Below are 19,032 nucleotides of genomic sequence, written 5' to 3' on the forward strand. Positions count from 1 at the left end.
ATTTTGCTTAATTCAATATCAGAAATTCTGGGCATCTAATTCTTCTGTTTAAAGACATTAAAAAAATCTGTAGACTTTCACTCCTCATGAACTGTCTTGTAATTATTTTATAATTTTAAAAGGCATATTCAGAAGTGGGGAGTATTTATGGAAAGTGCATATTTATGAGATGCTGACACAGCCTGGATCCAGAGTGATTTCTGCAGGTGTTTTTGTTGTTTGTTTCTGCCAGTTATCTACTCGCATGACTGGCCCAAGTTCCATGTATATGCTAACTTTTGGCTTGTGGTTCCCAGATATGAAAATTCAAACCCACAGCCCATTTGTGGTGCTGGCATGATGACAAATTTTCAGCAGAGACCTGTTCCTCCACCTGGAGCCCAGCTTCCTTGCCTGTGCATTTCTCAGCCCGTTCTTCTCCGAACAGTGTAGTCCTCGGAGGGCTCTTGTTTTAGCATAAACTTTACAACCCAAACCCCTACGTAATAATGGAGGCCTTTTCCACTCCCTCCCCTGCAGCCGCAGAGCCACCTCAGAGCTTACTGCTCTGGCCGTCAGCCCCCCAATCCGTTGCAGGCTCCCGGGAATTTCCCTCACGTTGGTCCCCTGGGAGGCTGGAACTGGAAGGTCTCCGTCCTACGCTTATGATTATAAAAAAATATCAGCAAGCAGTGGAAAGGAACGCGGACCAACGGAAGCAGACGTGTCTGAGAGCGCATCAGAGACGAAGCCTCTCTTTTAAAACTTGCCTTTTTATTGTTGTCAATGCAACACAATTTGGAGAGAGAAAAAAAAAAAGAGCAGACCTAAATAAATGAAACTATTAAATAAGTTGGTTAAAAAAAATAGGATCAGCAGCACAAGTTTGGGGGATTAAATGTTTTATTAAACCAAGCTTTTAAGTTATATCCACCTACAGTCTGTAAACAAATATAGTACATGTGTAGGTAAAAGGCTCCCCGATGAGAACTCGCGGAAAAACTAAAGACTCCTTTATACAGTGGCACCTCACTGTTCCTTGGGTCGGTGCCATGGAGCCATGTTAGAGCTAAGAGTCAAATGAAAAACCAGGAGTTTAGCTCAATTCCACATGCTCAGATGGACTTCCAGACAGATATTTGTTCCACATTATAGTAGGTTGGATTTTAGCAAGGCCACAGTGTAGTTTTACATTCACAGGTTGGCTGCAACAGTATAAATTAAGCTTCTCTTCTAGATGTCTCCCTCCCCTATGACCATAATTAGTAAGAAATGTGAATTAAAATAAATGATGGACCACAGGTGGCTAGAAAAATAGAGAACTTGTAGAGTCATAAATATATCTACAGTTAGCAAAGCACAAACTTATATAAAATTTACCTTTTTCTGTACGTGCAGAAGAGTGTAAGTATGTTTAAGAGGTACCGACAGGAGACTTCAGAGTGGGCAGAGGGCATTTGTAAAGGAAAAGCACTTACATTCAAAACCCAGAGAGGAAGCTAAACGCGGATGAGAAAACACAAAAGACAAAATCCTAATTCCTCACATCCGATCAGCCCACTTGACAGACACCACAGTTAGCTTACAGCCCTTTACGTGTCTTTAAAAGTAACACTTTGTTTCCTACGTACAAATTTTTAAAAAGATCAATTACAAGACAAGCAAAAATTGATTGACTTAACAGTGGCACTGAAATCAATGAAATTTGTAGCATGTCGTGTGCTTTCTTACGCTTCTGTGTGTGGGAGTTTTTAAAATTCCCACAAAACCTACTCTACAATCATTTCAGGTGTAGAAGGGAAAAAGTTCCAAGCTGGAAAATAAGAAAGGTCAAAAAAATCTGAAAGTGACTGAAAATCTATGAATATATAAGTGATGTTCATAGGATCCCTTAACCCTTACCAAGGGCTAGCTACTAAGGTACCTGTAATGCTATCCTGAAACCAATCCCATTTAAGATACAGTCATCCCCATTCTAATTCTAAAATTAAAAGCACTTAGTCCATACAATGTGCGTTTCAGCGAGGCTGACATCTACCTGGTTGTTCCTGACAGTGTTGCCCTGAAGCTCTGTCAGGGATTCCTGGCAGACCTGAACTGTGAAAGTTCAGAACAATATCACAGCGAGTCCTTCACCCTAATTTCCTGCAGAGAGTAAGGGTGTACCTGAGCTGTCACCAGCCAGGAACAGTGTTCCTTGGAAACTCTGGCCAAGTTTCCTTGCCCCTCAAAATCTCCGTAATTTATGATGTCTGGGACTTGCTGGGTTAAATAAACAGGTTCTGCTAACACACTAACATACATTCTACTCCTTCGAGAAGGGTGTAGAGACGCAGCTTTTCCCAAACGCGCTGGGCCTCGTCAGGGAACACCCGGAACCACCACTGGATCCCAGGATACTGGTTTCCTACAGAACCTGGTTTGGGAAACGCCATTCTAAAGTAAATTTTCTAAAGTAGTGGTTCTCAAATTGTAGTGAGCATTGAAACACATGGAAGGCAAAGCTTAGATACGAGATCCCCACTTCGTAGGTCTGGGGTGGGGCCTGGGAGCCTGCATTTCTAAGAAGACTCCAAGAGTCCAAGAGACATCCTTGGAGTGGCATCCTTCTAGACAAGGACCCACACAAAGCCCTGCTGCAGAAAACCCGCCTATGCCCTCAGGAAGGCTGTGCTGGCATCTGCTACAACCAATAAGCTGGAGGTCAGAGCAGCCCAGTGACGTCCCAGGACCCTGGTGGGGGGAGGGGCACTGGATTGGCCCCTACTCGCCAGGCGACTGCATCTTAAAAGTAGAGCAGCCTCCTTTCAGGGTGCCTGTGGGGCTTCCAGGAAGCATCTGCACAACCTGACAAAAAGCATCACACAAGTGCCGTTAATCAGAAGAATGTGCCAATCACAGCAGGAAACTCCTGGCGGAGTTGTCTGTCTTCTGCCACTGCTGAGGCTGCGTAAAAGCACACTCTGGTAGCTAATGAAGAGAAAAGAGGCTGAAACTGCCGAAAACCACGGGGAGAGGACTATATATAAGTGGATCACCTAATTAAAAATATAGAATTGCTTAAAAAAAAAAAGATCAACCCACAATCGAAGTAGTTAATTATGCTGGCTCTGAGATAGTGTTTAAAAGTTACAGTATGTTGATCTTTGAACACACTCACTCCTCCACTCTACTGTGTTAATTATGCTGGTTCAATTTTAACCTCAAGAGAATGAGGGGGAAAAAAATCCTTCACAGAAATACAGATGAATGAGCGCCCAAACTTTTAGCTGCAATAGTTTCAATCTTACAAGCTACCACAGTGGGAAAATTTCAAAAGGAATTTTTAAAAAGGGTCTTTAATTTTGGTTCAGAGAAACATCCACAGAACAAGAAATGAACACACACTCACACGTTCACATATGTGCGTAGAGTTGCTGCCCAGGACCCTCTTAGCCAATGGACTTCACCTCTCAATTCAAAAATGAACCTGTAAAAGTCCATACACATCCAGGATGGGATTACAGTCAAGCAAATGTCTTGTCGCCAAGTCCCGGTTTCCATTTGCATCCAAGTGACTGATCAGAAAGGCGGGCCTTTCCCTGACATGCTGCACGATTCACGTTATGTATGCTCTGGATGGCTCTGGAGACAAGACAACATCTCTTGGACGGGCCTGCCTTCATAGCAAATCTGGTACACCGCAGTAAACAACGGAAACCTGGTCAGAGGGAGGAGATGTGAAAAGACAAGTTAAGCCATCTGGTCTACCTCATAGAACAAACTAGTCTTTCTGCATATGTGAGTGTGTGCCTATCAGGAAACAAAGTGATTAACCTCACATTCCTTCATCATCTGGTCTGCAGACAGCCTCTGCACGGTGGCTGTAAGAACTTGGTCCAGCCTGAACCATCCTCTGCCTTCTTGCTGGGAGTGCGCTGTCTACAGACAAGTCACAGGGTAATCTTGGCCAAATCTGGAATGAGTCCAAGGTTCTGTCACTCTTTAAAAAGGCTGCAGAATACACTTTAAATCTCAAGGAGGTGGTGCTCTCGCTTCTGCAAGATGAATCACTTGAGGATGAAGACGAGGCAGCCCACACAGCACCGTAAGTAATGCAGGCCTGGGACATGCTGCAGGAATCCGTGTAGGGACCCACAATTAGCAGAGCACTGATGTCATGTTGGAAGCTGGGTTTATTTTGCCTTTTCTTCCAAGATGTGAACACAGGTATAAATGAAAGTTTGAAATGGATGAGGGCACGAAGGAGTGGGCTAATAATCCACTGTAAGAAAAGATGGTGTCATCCCAGGGTCCGTCGGGCTCAGTAAGTATCTTTTATGGCAGAAATCACTCAGGAAACAACTAAGTAATTCCAATCAGGCTTTTCAACACATGCACACGGCCCAAAGTGAGCCTGAAAGAATCTAAAGAATCATAAACGCCATTTGGAAAATTATCTACTTAAGCATCCTATGACAATTTAAGAACAGCAAACAGTACTAAAGGGTCGTATCTCTTTAAGACAGGCTGTCATTGTGGGTTTCTCAAGGTTCAGAATGTTTTTTTGTTTCTTAGAGTCAGGTAGACTTGCTCCAATCCGACTTCACAGCCTGTTAACTCTGGGCAGGTTTCACAAGCCCTCTGACCTGCTGCTCATCTGCAAAATGGGGCTGGACACTCAGGACTGTGGTATTAAGGGACTCAGATGTAAGGTGGACAATACAACACTTGGCACATGACAGGTGTGCCATAAACGACAGCTTATAAATGCAGCCACATGACGGCCACTGGGTCCCAGGCTGTCAGCTCCAGGAGGACAAGGCCTGAGTCTGTTTCGTTCACCTCTGTGTAGGTGGGGCCTGGCACAATGCATGGCAGAGGCAGGTGCTCAGTGAGTGTTTGTTGAATGAATTCTTGTGAATGGGAGTTTGAGCCTGGAGATTTCAGCCTCTTCCTTTGTCCTTCAATGGCTTAGTTTTCCTGTTCCTAAGAACAACTTGTATGTCCCTCAAGCAGGGTGGCAGGTGATGAGTGGCCACCCAAAGACCTTCCCAACCCCCTTCTCTCCTTACTGAGGTGGGAAATAGCCTCTCTTCCCCAGTCTTTCTTTCACCTAGAATTGGCAAAGGAAGCACATTCTAGCCAGCAAGATATAATACATCTGGGAGTTTCTGGGGAGGAGCTTTCTCTCCTCAAGAAGCACTGAAGGAACAATCTGCTACCCCAGACTGCCCTTGCTCCCTGCTGCTTAGTGCAGTTGTGTGAGTATGTGATGCTTGGAGCTGCTGCAGCCATACTGAGGCTTTGAGGAAAGGCCAACAGGATCACTAAGCTCCTAACCCAGAGGCACTGGGCCAACACCATTAACGTCCACTTTCAGACTCTTCTGTTACGTGAGAAAAATAACCCTGTTGTTCAATGCGTTTTAACTGGGTGTTGCTCACATAAGCAAAAGTTCTCCCAACTTTCACAACCTGCATTTCCAAATGTGTTCCGTAGATGGGATGCTAACAAGAGATACAGACTGCTGGGGGAAGGGAGGATTTCTGTGGACAAGTAACTTGTTTAACTCTCACAAGCACCACCCTATGAGGTAGATAATATTATTATCCTCATTGTATAAATTTGAGGAAATTAAGGCACAGTTTCTGCCTCAGGGGCCACCACTCAACCGCTAGGCGATAACGCCCATCTAAATGCTGTCTTCTAACCATTTAAAATGCTGCAAAGCCAATTACATCAGTTTGAGGAACTCCTTAAGGGAGGTCAGAAGTGAAAGAAAGACAAAAGACAAAATATCATTAAAAAATCGACATGCACCAATCAATGAGCAATCCCACTAACAGATACTGAGGGTGCGGATGTGTTAGGCTTCAACGTGGCACAGGAAGGTACCGTATTATAAATAAAGCCACAGCCCCGAAGGAGCTCCTAACACTGTCAGGGGCTGAATGTGCCCCCAACCCCACATTCATCCAGTGCCCCAGGACCTAAGAATGTGGCTGTATCTGGAAACAGGGCACTTCAAGAGATAATCAAAGTGTTCATCAATATGGCTGATGTCCTCACAAGAAAAGGAGATTAGGACTCAGGCATGTCCAGAGGGAAGACCACGGCAAGACACAGAGAGAAGACCACCGTTTACAAGCCAAGAAGACAGGCCTCCGTAGTAGTCGGCCTGCCCACCCCTTGATCTTGGACTTCCGGCCTCCAGAACTGTGAGAAATAAATTTCTGTTGTGTGAGCCCCTTGATCTGTGGTATTTTGTTGTGGCAGCCGCCAGCAAACTAACACAGACACCTGAACACTCACACAGGGTCATAAAGACACACGTATAAGGAAACTAAATAAAGCAAACTTCGAAACAGCAGAAGTACCTGGACAACCTTCACTTTTGTCGAGAGAAGACTGGGTCAGTCAAACTGAGGTTCTCCCACACAGTGGAATGTTCCAGTCATTAAATGAGACCTCGAGGTGCAGATGAGAAAATGATCTTCAGAATACATCCCATGGTGAAGAAAAGGGACAGAGTAGACGATGGAGGCCGTCACCCGTCACACAAAGGAAAGGGCCGTGTGGAAAGTTTACTGAACACTGAGAAGGCCACCTCCGTTTGGGGTGGAGATCAGGACCCACTTTTTTCCCTGGGTGCCTTTTTGTGTGATTTTAATTTCTTTCTACCAGAAGCATGTGCCCCCCTCACAACCAAATTTGAAGAATAAAAGTAAAATTGTACATTTGCGTAGGAAGTCCCCAGCACATCAGCTGCAATGTTCTCTAAACCAGGGGGTGTCAGACCAGGCTCTGAGCAGCAAGGCTGGCCTGTGACCTGTAGGCTAAGAACAATTCTCACAGTTTTAAAGGACTGTAAAAGGAAACAAAGAATACAGGACAGAGACCCGGACGTGACCAACAAAGATACCTGTTGTGTGATTCTTTACAGAAAAAATGTGCTGATAGTTGGTCTCAACAGTAAGTTCGAAGCAGGGAGAGTTATTTGCCTCTGGAGGACATGGAAGAGGCTCTCTGAGGACACAGTGGGCTGCCTCGAGGGTGATGAGGGGGTGTCCAGGTGAGCCAGTGGCAGGACAGACTCACACAAGACTCTGCAAAGGAGGCACGTGGGGGCAAAGGGAGGTCCTGTCAGCTACAGCAGGGGCCCCAGGACCTGCTGTCAGAAGCTAAGCTGGTACTAGGCTGAGAGGGGCTGCTTCAGATGCCAACCCAGGGACTATGAACCCCATTTCCTAAGAGCAGGAGACCTTTGAGTGAGAATCCTCAGGGTAGAGGGCAACCATCCGGTCTACCAGTTTGATTCTGCAGATAAAGACCACCAGGGCACAGAACAGCTAAAAATAGACAACATAGCTAGTGAGCTACAAGGTCACTGCCCTGCTCACTGCTCTTTCTATAAGAGGGAGGGGAGAAGGAAAGAGAGGAAGACCAGAGTGGGGATGGCTAGAATAGAAAAGAAATCAAGGTAAGAGGCGGTGGGGGAGAGACCCACAGGACTCGGCACTCAGTCCAGGAGAAGGGGTGTACCCGTCCCACCCCACAAACCCAATGCAGCAGCAACCTCATAAAGCACAGGCACAGTCTGTTCAATTTCAAATTAAAAGAAAGAAAATGACTGGGGAGGTGTCGTCCAGAGCCGGGCTTCTCCGGCTTGGTTACACCTGCTTTTAAAACAGGCAGGAACAAGGAGGGAGGGTATAACTCAGTGGTGGAGCGCGTGCTTAGCACAAAGTCTTGGGTTCAATCCCTAGTACCTCCATTAAAAAAATAATAAACCTAATTACCTCAACCCCCTCCCCCAAAAAGCCAACAAAAACCCAGGCAAGTACTGATCCCAGAACACCCGCTCCAGCCTGTATCCTCCGGCAGTCAGAGGATGCACACAGATTCACACTGGCCAACAGGTCAACTTATAGAATCCTGTCAAAGGACAGGAGCTCACACTATCGGCGAGCTATTAGGATCCTAGGATTCTAACTCTGTATCACACAGATGCCACTTTAAAACTGACTAGTAGACACTTACCATCATCAAACACCCAGGTATTCTTTTAAGACTTTAAAAAAATTCCCGATAAAGAGTTAAGTCATGAAAGTAGCCCCAGCCATACACAAGCATATCACCGTCTGCTGTCAGTATGTAAGGAAAGCCATGTGTGTCAGAGGCATTTTCCTTTTAACCACGATTTAAAGGTAGTTCTCCTCTGAGGCTTGTTTATGACTTCCACTTCTGCCTGGCTGGCTTTGAAAGCCATCTCAGGAAAATAAAATGCAAATTAAAGAAGGAAGACAAATGCCCTGTCATCCCTCATTTCCAACATTCAATAGGGAACCAGACGAACAAGGAGGAGAGCTGCTGCCAGTGGGATGAAGATGCGTGCTTGGGACCAGCAGCGTCTGCACAGACCCGACCCACCACCCAGTGTGGATACGTGCATGCTCGGGACCAGCTCCCTTATCCTCATTCCGGAGGCCCCCAACTCCCCGTCTCCCAGACATTACAGGAGAGTTAGGGCTGCACTGCCTAAGCATTTACAGGGCGGTGCAGCAGCATCGTAATTACAGACACAGGCCCAGCAAACCAACAGGAGGAGGGGCTGGAGCGGCCTCAGAGGCTGGGCTCCATCCGTCCATCTGGAGGCAGACCAAGCCGACCCAAGCTGCCTTTACCACGTGCCCGGCCTGGACAGGCAGCAGAGGACGCATGGGTACACCTGCAGGACAGGGAGATGGCAAGGCTGCTCGCCATACCCAACACATATCTAGGGCCGGGGGGCCTGGTCCTAGAGTCCTGGGGTGACTTGTCCTTCCTTCTTCCATGAATTGTTTTTCCTTTTATAAACAAGACTTATCTTTTTATTAAAACACCGAAATCATCTCTTTTTTTTTCCCTTCCATTTTAAAACATATAACGTGTAGCTTTCACCAAACACCCTGCAGGACCAGCCGGAACCCCCAACTTCCTATTCTGAACGGTGCCTCGCAGCACTGACCCTTCGCCCTCGTGTCGTGTTTGGTGTAGAGACTCCTCTTCAGGGCGGGCGGGTGTTCCCTGCCAGACTTCCCACCGCGCCAGGGACCGAACGCCTCCAGGCGCTTTCTGCGCACGCGCGTCCAACAGCTGCGCGCAGGCGCGCACCGCGCCGGTGGTCCCGAGCGAGGGGGGCTGACGGCCGTTCCCGCCTCGCGGACAACGGACACTTACTTGTCGAGCAGCCCCTTCTGCTTGAGGATGCGGTACACCTCGGCCGAAGTCTGGGGTCCCTGCAGCTTCTGCCCATTCAGCATCTCCTTCTCTAGTTCTTCGATGGTCTTAAAGACAAAGGGTGAATACAGCCTCCTGTAAAGTCTGGAGGACCACCGATTTCAAGAGGAAGGGTGGGAGGGGGGCTGCAGGCCAAGGAGAGATAAAGACATTCAAGGGGCATCGTAGGACTGAAGGGCTTTTAAGTGAAGGCAGACAGGTGAGAGCAGGAGCACCCCCGCAGGCAGCAAAGGCCGGCCTCTCTCCGGCCCGGGAGGCCCTCGCGGGGGATGGGGCTGCGGGGAGGGCAGGCGGGGGCTACCTTTCCGGTCCTGGCAAAGGCCTCGGCCACCCGGCGGTTCCGGCCCCCGTAGCATGTGGTGATCAGGTCGGCCACGCCGCAGCTCTCCAGGAAGGTGGCGGTGGACACCTGGCCCTTGCAGAAGATCCTGGCGAAGGCGATCATCTCCATGAGCCCCAGGCGGATGACGGCCGCTTTGGTGTTGTCGCCGCAGCGGAGGCCGTCGCAGAACCCGGCGCCCACGGCCACGATGTTCTGCGGAGGAGACAAGAAGCCCAGGGGGCCGTCACACACACACCTGCTGCGGAAAAGGTTGCGGGGAGGTGGGGAGAGACCGAGGCAAGGACGCTGACTCCCCTGGTTCCCGCACGACCCTGGATTCTGCTACTGTACCCGAAAGAGAGAGACAGAAAGGGGGGGGGGGGACAGGCTCCCATCTCTCTCTCCAAAGGACAAAAGGCCCAGACATGGGGTCACTGGGCGATCGGGCACAAGCCAGAGAACAGCACATAGCAGTCTCCAGTCACATACTGTTTGGATATAATTTACGGTGCAAAATAATAAAAATGACAATAGCAGTTAACCTTATTGAACTGTTCAAAGTGCTTCATATGTTAAGTCACTTAATCCTCACAACACTCATATAAGGCAGGTCCTGTTACTGTGCACAGCAAGAGGAGAGGAAACTCAAGACACAGAGGGTAAGTAGCTCACCCAAGGTTGCACAATCAGGACCAGTACAGCTGGGCTTTGAACCCGGCTCCCTCGTTCTCTCCGGGGACCAGATCACACAAGGCTGCCCAAGGCCTGTGAGCAGGAGGCACAGAGTGGCCAGTTCAGGAAGATAAGAACTTTCTCACAAGAAGAGCGGACCCCACCCAACAAAGAAGACAGAGGCAAAGGAGTGAGCGCTCTGTCACTGGGAGCATCCAAGCAGGAGCTGGACAGATAAGCCTTGAGCTCCACTGCAGTGTGTCTGACCTTCTGTGTCTCTGCACTCAGAGAAGAGGCAGATGAGGATGCCTGTGGTCTGAGGGCACCCAGGTTGGGACCAGCTGAATTTCCATCGCATGTCTGACCCTCCCCACTATCAGGGGGCAGGGGACCACTACAGAGTAAACGCCTCCCTCCTGGTGGGGCCCTGGGCCCTGACCCAATTTAATCTCTTTATGATAGATCTTGAAATCCTCACTCTCTCGCTCCACCACTTATCACTGTCAAAAGAAAAATAAACATACTGAGCCTGTCAGACTGTGTTTGAATAGCATCTGAGCAGATGTCCTCTGAGATCTGCTCAGCTGTGAAATTTATCATTATCCACTGTGCATTTAAATCTGCTTTAAACGATTCTGGAGCTAAAAATACCCTGGTTTTCAGAAGAGAGACGTGCTCAAGCCCTTCCCCAATTCCTGGCTGACTGCAATACTCGGAGGCACTCATCCTCCCTGAAGTGCGGTCTGTGCAATTCTGAATTGGGGCGGGTTAGATGGGGCTCAATTTCTTTCCCTCTCATCCTCCCACAAAAAGACTAGGTTATGCAAACACTTTCACCACCTAGGAAGAATGGCCCTGCTGAAACCCAAGTCAGTATTTTCTAGAAGTCTGACAATCCATCTGACTCTTTCTGAGGCCAGTTCCCAGGGCATCTGACCCAGGAAGAAACCGTCTGCGGAGTGCAGGTTAAGTATGGGCAAGGTACCACGTGTGGTTTGCAGGTCGGGCCCTGTGTAAGGTAGCCAGGCTGAGAACCCAGGTAAGAAGCTGCCCGAGCTAGAGCAGAGTCGTCCGCCAGAAGTTTCTGCAATGATATAAATGTTCTGCTTACACAGTAGAGGAGCCAGTAGCCACCGAGACTCACTAAAGACATGGCTACTGAGTCTTTGAAATGTGGCTACTGTGACTTAGGAACAGAATTTTTAGTTTTTTCTAAGTTTTAATTAATTTTAGTGTAAATGCAAATAGCCACATATGGCTAATGGGCTCCAGCAGGAGCCCTGGCAAGAGACTAGGCACCAGGCTGTGCCCCACAGCACGGTTCATCACAGCCAAAGTCCTGGAGGGAACCAACACTCTCAGCAATTAGGGCAGTGAACCTCACCACAGACAACCCTGCAAAGGAATGCTGTGCATCTGCAGCTCAGGTAATGGGTTTATCTCCCAATCTACTCCCCTCTTCTTCCAGAGTCATGGAGTCCCTGATTTTCATACAAGTATATGGCTATTCAGAGGGAAAAAATTCCCAACCTCCCTTGCAGTACAGTTAAGTACTGCCCATTGAGATGAAGCCAAAGTGTTACACTGTGACTCCCCAGAACCTGCCTTTTACAGCTGCCACATGCCCTTTGTCCTTTTTTTTTTTGTCTTTGGACCCTGCTGACTTGGAAGGCAGATGTGATGGTTGGAGCTCTGGTCACCATCTTAGAACATGAGTACAAGATCTCATGCGCTGGAAGGAGCCTAGGTCCCTGAAAATTCTGTGAATGGAGTTGTCATCTGGAGTCAGGATTTTTACATAAGAAAGAAACTTCCTCCTTGTTCAGCCACTATTATTTTGGGTCTCTGTTAATGAAACTTACCTGATAAAGCATTTACTAAAAATAACATAGGTTGAGCTGTACACTTCTAATTTCTGTACTTTTCTATGTGAAGTGCCTGTTAAATTTTACATTAAAACAAAAATACACCCAAGCCAGACATAGAGAAGTATACACTATACAACTCCATTGTAAAATTTCTAGAAAATGCAAACTATAGTGAACAAAAGCAGATGAGAGCCTGCTAGCTTGGGAGGCAAGGGTGCACTGCAAAGAGACATACAGAATTGTTTTCTGGTGAAGGAAATGCTCTGTATAGTGATTTTCAGGATGTATATACCCAACTGTTAAAACCCATTGTATTACATACTTTAAATGGATGCAGTTTAATGCACACAAATCACGCTTAAAGTTGATATTTAAAAAAGAATACATCCTTCCTGATTAAGAGTTACACAGCTAAGAAGGGAAGGACATTTTAAGGCCGTAAGATGCACTAGTACAAAATGATTTTGCACAATTCCTTTGACTTCTCTATTTTATCCTTGTAGGGAGTTGTTAATCTTTTTTCTCTTTTACCCCTTTTTTTGTAAGTCAAATGCTCTCATTTTTTGAGCACCAAAAAAACCGTACCTTTAAAATTTTCTAGCATGGAGAAGATTACTAAACGTTGTTAATGTGAAAAAGTACAACAGAAACTACTTGAACAGTAAGATCTAGATTTTGTCTTAGAAAGGGGCCGTACACTTGCATATATACTCACTAAAAAGGGTACACAACAAGCAGAGAGGGCGTTTATCTCAGGGTGTAGGGGTTATCGCTCATGTCCACTTTCTTCTTTACACCTCTCTGTTGTGTGAAACGCAGTGAATGTGCACTACCTTTTTGGGGGGGGGGTAATTAGGTTTACTTATTTTATTTATTTATTTTTGATGGAAGTCCCGGGGATTGAACCCAGGACCTCGTGCATGCTAAGCATGTGCTCTGCCACTGAGATATACCCTCCCCCCTGCACCACCTATTAAAATCAGGAAGAAAACAAAATATTAATTACATAATCAAAGAGGCATATGCCCATTTGCCCTTGTTTGGCAGGCTCTGACAGGGAAAGGCTTCATGTTATTCAACTGCCTGGACACAGACCGGAAAAGTCAGGCCGTGCACAGTCACTGAAGAACACCAGACTGATTCTTAACGCCCGCGTTCACGTTCTGACCGTGCTAACTGTGCTAATATGTGCTACGTTTGAGTCATTTACTCTTTGTATCGCCTGATTTTGTTAGACTCAATTACTGCCAAAGTGCCTGTTTCTCAGTTTTCAAAACTCCCAGCTCTGATGCAGGCTGGCAGGAATGATGGTGACAGCTCCTGTTTCACAGGGAAGCCGGGGGAAGGATGATCAATGGTCCTCAACCCCTATCTGCCTCCCCCCACTCCCCCCGCAAATCCACTGGCAGGCTTCCTGCCAACAGAAATGAAAAGCCACGCTAAGTTCAAACACAAGACCAGTGTGTGGCCCTGTTAGCAGAAGCTTCTCCAGAGCCCTCAATGTAAAATCTCTCTTCGCCTCCAGCACCTTTGTTCCCGGCAGGCTTTCACAGCCTCTCCATCCACTGCCCAGAATAACCCAGTCACTTCAAAAACGGCTCTGAAGCACACAGGCCGTGCTGAGCAATTAGCCTTCCCAATGCCCTGCTGGCGAGTGGTCATTAGTTTAATGAAGGACTATTAAAAACACATAAAAATCTCAACCAACAAAAACAAACAATGCCACCAAAGGCAGTGTCTTAAACTTGTACCAGGCTGCGTGCAACGTGAGAATACCTGCCAGCATGCGGCAGGGATGCGGGATGCCTGGGAGCCCAAGTCCCTGGTTGGCTTCAATTTTTTAAATTCTTGTCATCTGGGGACATGACCACACGTGCACACACACGATATTAAATCTAGGAAGTGGTTTTAAATTCTGACTAGAAAAAAAGATGTGCAATTTGGAGAAAGAGTGAGAAGGTGCTCTTTGGGCTGGGCTCCCCCGCATTCTTTTCGATATTTGCGATTCTCATCTGACAAAGTGAGGCCAAGGCCAGATCACTTCATTTCCATCCCTAGGTCCTCAAATTCCTGAAAAGCAGCTTCTGCTACAAAAGACGTGATTCAAAAGTGACTCAAAGGGGCTATGCATTCACATTGAAGCTCTTTGTTTTCTTTCCTTCCTTCCTTCCCTCCAGTTTTCTTTTTTTGGGGGGAGGGGGGTGGACATAGGTTGGCTGGTTGGTCGGTTTATTTTAACAGACGTCCTGGGGATTGAACCCAGGACCTCATGCATGCTAACCACGCACTCTAACACTATTGTCCCCCCTTTCTCCGTCCTTTCTTCTTCTTTTTTAAAAATTCTTATATTTTAATTGAAGTATAGTTGATTTACAATGTTAGTTTCTGGTGTAAAGCAAAGTGATTCAGTTACACACACACACACACACACACAAATACGTGTATTTTCCAGATTCTTTTCCATTACAGCCCTTCCTTCCCTCCTTTCCTTCCTTTCTCCTTTTTTTTTTAGATGGCAGCTAAGGCAGCTGATTCCAAGGGGAGAAGGATTCGAAGTTGCAGCCCAGCTCCCTGCTGACTGCTCCCCACAGTCAGGATAGAGAGAGGGACCAACTTTCCAAGGCAGAGGGAACAAGTCAGGAGCCTGAGTCCAAGTGCAGAAACTTCCCTTAACCCTCCCAAGCCACTGGCCAATAGAAACTGCTTCTTTAATCTGATCTTTTCCCTTAAAGGCAAAGATAAAGCTATTCTTAGGAAAATCTCCCTCAGCAGCAGACTCTTCCCCCCGCCCCCCAAAAGAACAACCAACCAAACCAGCAAGCCAATAGGGTAGCATCATTCAGAAGGACCAAATTCCTCTTCCTGCTCAAGGTAATATGTAGGAGAGATGTGTGAATTAATAGAACACTGGGCTCTCACATCAAAGTTCGCCCCTTGCTTTCCAATTGTTAATGCTGTCACTTTCTCAAAGAACAAAACACCACACTTCCCCCAGATTTACAAATAAAAACAAACCAGGAGTGAGAGAGAAACTCTAATCGCCCTGGGAGAGGCTAGGGCAAAGCAGGAAGTGATAAACAAGGCTGCCAATTCACTATTCTTCCCTGAAGTAAGTGCACGGAACACAGAGCCCATTCTCCGGGGTCCGATGCCATAATGCTAACCAAGAACAAGGCTGGCTTTACCTTCAGAGCACCACAAAGTTCCACGGTGTCTGCGTCATCAACCACTGTAATTCGAAAATTTGGAGTCTGCAGAAGCTCTTTGAAGAGTAGGCCATTCTCCATTATCTTGCTGCCTATGGAAAGGTTAGAAAAAAGGAAATTAATAGCAGCTCCTCTAATCCTTTTTAAGTTTTTTCTTTTTTTAAATATATATTTTTTTATTGAAGTATAGTCCGTTTACAGTGTTGTGTCAATTTCTCAATTTCTCATGCACAGCATAATGCTTCAGTCATACATGAATATACATAGATTCATTTTCATATTCTTCTTCACCATAAGTTACTACAAGATATTGAATATAGTTCCCTGTGCTATACAGTATAAACCTGTTTATCTAATTTATATATAGTAGTTAGTATCTGCAAATCTCAAACTCCCAATTTATCCCTTCCCACTCCCTCCCCCCCACCCCCGTAACCGTAAGTTTGTTTTCTGTGTCTGTGAGTCTGTTTCTGTTTTATAAATGTTTGTCTTTTTTTTTTTTTTTTTTTTTTAGATTCCACACATAAGTGATATCATATGGTATTTTTCTTTCTCTTTCTGGCTTACTTCACTTAGAATGACAGTCTCCAGGTCCATCCATGTTGCTGCAAATGGCATTATTTCACTCTTTTTATGCCTGAGTAGTATTCCATCGTAGAAATATATCACAACTTCTTTATCCGGTCATCTGTTGATGGACATTTAGGTTGTTTCCATGTGCTGGCTATTGTAAATAGTGCTGCTATGAACACTGGGCTGTGTGTGTGTTTTTGAATTAAGGTTCCCTCTGGATATGTGCCCAGGAGTGGGACAGCTGGATTATAGGGTAAATCCATGGCAGCCTCTAATCTTAATTTTCACATCTAACACAGTTTAAAATGACCTTTTTTTTCTTATTACAAAGGTAACATATGTTCATTATAGGAAATTTTAGAAAACTCACAGGACTAGAAATAGAAAATGAAAATATTCCATTATTCCACCAGAGATGATCATAACACTTTGCATACAGCTTTAACTTACTGAAATAGGAATATACATAGGTTTTCTCAAAATTGGGAACATGACATGTATGTGTCCAAAATCTGCTTTCCCCCATTTATGGCATGAATAATTTTCAATGATGTATTTTCTACATTATTTTAAATGTCTGTATTCTACTGTGCACATGCATTGCATTTTATCTAAGCATCTTTCTATTGTTTGATATCTAAAACTGTCCCTGACTTTTTGCTACCATCGATACTTATAAGCTCGATTTCTGTGTTTATATCTGTAACATACATATTATTGATCAATACCAATCACCCTCTCGTTTCCATGGGAGAATACCTCCCTTTCTACCAATGCCAGGTTTGACCACACCATGTGCCAGGACTCACAGTGGGTGAGGCAAATTTCCCCATCCCCTGACCTTGGGCTCAGTCCTGTGACTTGCTGTGGTCAAGGGAACATTAATAGACTTGATACACTGCAGACTTGAAGCCCACATGTGCAGGAGTAGGGCTGGTTCTCATGTCCCTCTGCCTTCACTGTGAGAGGAAGACACCCCGGCCAGCCCGTTGGGCCCCACAGGAAGATGAGATGCAAGGACCACAGCCACCCCAGCGCCCCAGGGGACCCACAGACCTGTGAGCTGGGCTTGCTTTGGATGCCACTGAGATTCTGGGACTGTCTGTTACTGAGCATCACTATGGATCAGAGAACTGATGCAATACCAACAAATATGTTCACTGACTAAACTGCTGGAGACAGAAGTGCACTCAAAGGATCCTTGTTTTTGCTCCCACTGTTTCCCCTCCCTTGGGATCATGCCTGGAAGGACACAGAAGCTCAGTAGTTTTCACACTTTTTGTGTTTAGAGGCTTTTGGTTCAAAACAAAAATAAAACTTTACACATTAAGCCTGATGTGAACGCTGCTCTGATGGGTGGGGGACAAGGTGGGGACTCAGCCCCGGGAGGGCTCCAACGATCAGGATGACAAAATCTGCCAGCAAAGTCCTGGGGCCCACATGGTGGTCGCCAAGCAGAGCCGGCAGACAGCCCCCTGAGGACCACAGCCATCGGGCCCTTCCTGCCTCTCAGTTCCTGAGTCTGCCCCCACGCTTGGGTGCACGTTACAATCACCTGGTGATCTTTAAAAACACGGAAGGCCGATTTTGATAATGCTGATTCTTCCAATTCAAGAACACATTTCCATTTTTTTGTATCATCTTCAATTTCCTTCATCAATGTTTTACAGTTTTCACAGCATAGGTAACCCCTTTGGTTAAGTTTATTTCTAGGTATTTTTGGTTTTTGGGTTTTTTTTTTTTTTTTTTTTTTTTTTTTTTGATGCAATGGAACTGTTTCTGCCAGTTACAAAATTCTGGTTTTGGGAGTGAAAAAAAAAATGTGAATGAAGGGCTGCAAATGGCAAAATATCTTTCTTTCTTATGGGTGAGTTGTATTCCATTATATACATATGCTGCATCTTCTTTATCCATTCATCTATTGATGTGCACTTAGGATGCTTCCATATCTTGGCAATTATAAATAATGTGGCCGTTAACAGTGGGGTGAATGCAAATTTTTAAATTAATTCTTATTTTGTGGTTGGCTTTATTCCTTTGATAACTACGTAAGTTTAAAAAGCTAAAGCTCTAAACGTTCCTAGAAACAATGAACAGTACATATATGTAAATTTAAAAAATATGTGCAGTATATTGTGTATATGTATTTACATGCAATATATCATATATGTGCAGTCAAACTGTAACAATTCTACTTAGTAAAACAGAAAAATGAAAAAAAAAAGGAAGGCCAGTCACATCCCAGACCAATTGGGGGGAGGGTATAGCTCAAGTGGTAGAATGCATGCTTAGCACTCATGAGGTCCTGGGTTCAATCCCCAGTACCTCCTCCAAATATAAATAAGTAAGTCAGACCAGTTAAACCATAAGCTCTGGTTTGAGCAAGCATCAGTAATTTTCGAAGCTCCCCTGGTGACTCCAATAGGCAGACAAGTCTGCAAACCTCTGATTTAACCTCCTCCAGCCTTGGCTTCCCCATGAGTAAGACAGGATGACACCATCAGGACTGGAGTGAGGTTAAATAAGAATCAGGTGTGAAAACAGCCTATTTGTCACAACAAGCTTGCAAAGGTCCTATGTAACAACAACAGGACAGCTGACACTTAACGTGCTTATGCCTGATTTTTCCCTGGTTATAGACAGGAGGCCCAGAGAGGTTTACCGAGTTGCCCTAGGTCACACAGCTAGTAGGAGGCAGAGCCTGTATTCTAACCCAGTGCTCTGACTCCTGGGCCCAGGCTCTCTCTGTGCTATATTCCTCTCTGGGGCAAGAAAAGATAAGATAAGCAACAAACAAACATCACAATTAGAGCTATTGTCTCCTGATGCAGAAAAAAAAACAATTGTCAACAACTAAAATGACACCCAGAAGTAATATAATGTCAAAATGACCCAGGAGAGAGTGGAAAGATGAAATAAGACTGGCTAGAAGCTACTCATTACTAAAGACAGGCGGTGGGGTCCTGATACTGTTCTCCCTAATTTTGTTTGGTTTAAGGAAATTTTCCATAAAATATTTAAGATGTCTACACTAGATCCTCAGAAATAGAAACACATTTTCTATTTTACAGGCCGTGCTGTTATCAGTTATTTAGCTGAGTTCTCCTCTGTCCAAATACTAGAAGTATGTCCATTTGAGCAAACTGTCCCC

The 19,032-nt window shown here is 45.7% G+C and overlaps 1 protein-coding gene across 1 annotated transcript in view; it reads right to left on the reverse strand.

Annotated features, from left to right (window-relative positions):
• Positions 1 to 864: 864 nt before the first annotated feature.
• GPD1L (glycerol-3-phosphate dehydrogenase 1 like) overlaps positions 865 to 19,032 on the reverse strand; it is a 47,922-nt gene continuing 29,754 nt past the window's right edge. Inside the window, exons 6-9 of the mRNA XM_064496808.1 lie at positions 15,288 to 15,400; positions 9,542 to 9,775; positions 9,181 to 9,287; positions 865 to 3,679 (exon numbers count right to left, since the gene is read on the reverse strand). Of these exons, the coding sequence (XP_064352878.1) occupies positions 3,583 to 3,679; positions 9,181 to 9,287; positions 9,542 to 9,775; positions 15,288 to 15,400 (551 nt within the window). The 3' untranslated portion in view covers positions 865 to 3,582. The remainder of the gene's footprint in view (positions 3,680 to 9,180; positions 9,288 to 9,541; positions 9,776 to 15,287; positions 15,401 to 19,032) is intronic.

The sequence above is a fragment of the Camelus dromedarius genome, chromosome 17 (assembly GCF_036321535.1).
Source record: "Camelus dromedarius isolate mCamDro1 chromosome 17, mCamDro1.pat, whole genome shotgun sequence".
NCBI lineage: Eukaryota > Metazoa > Chordata > Mammalia > Artiodactyla > Camelidae > Camelus > Camelus dromedarius.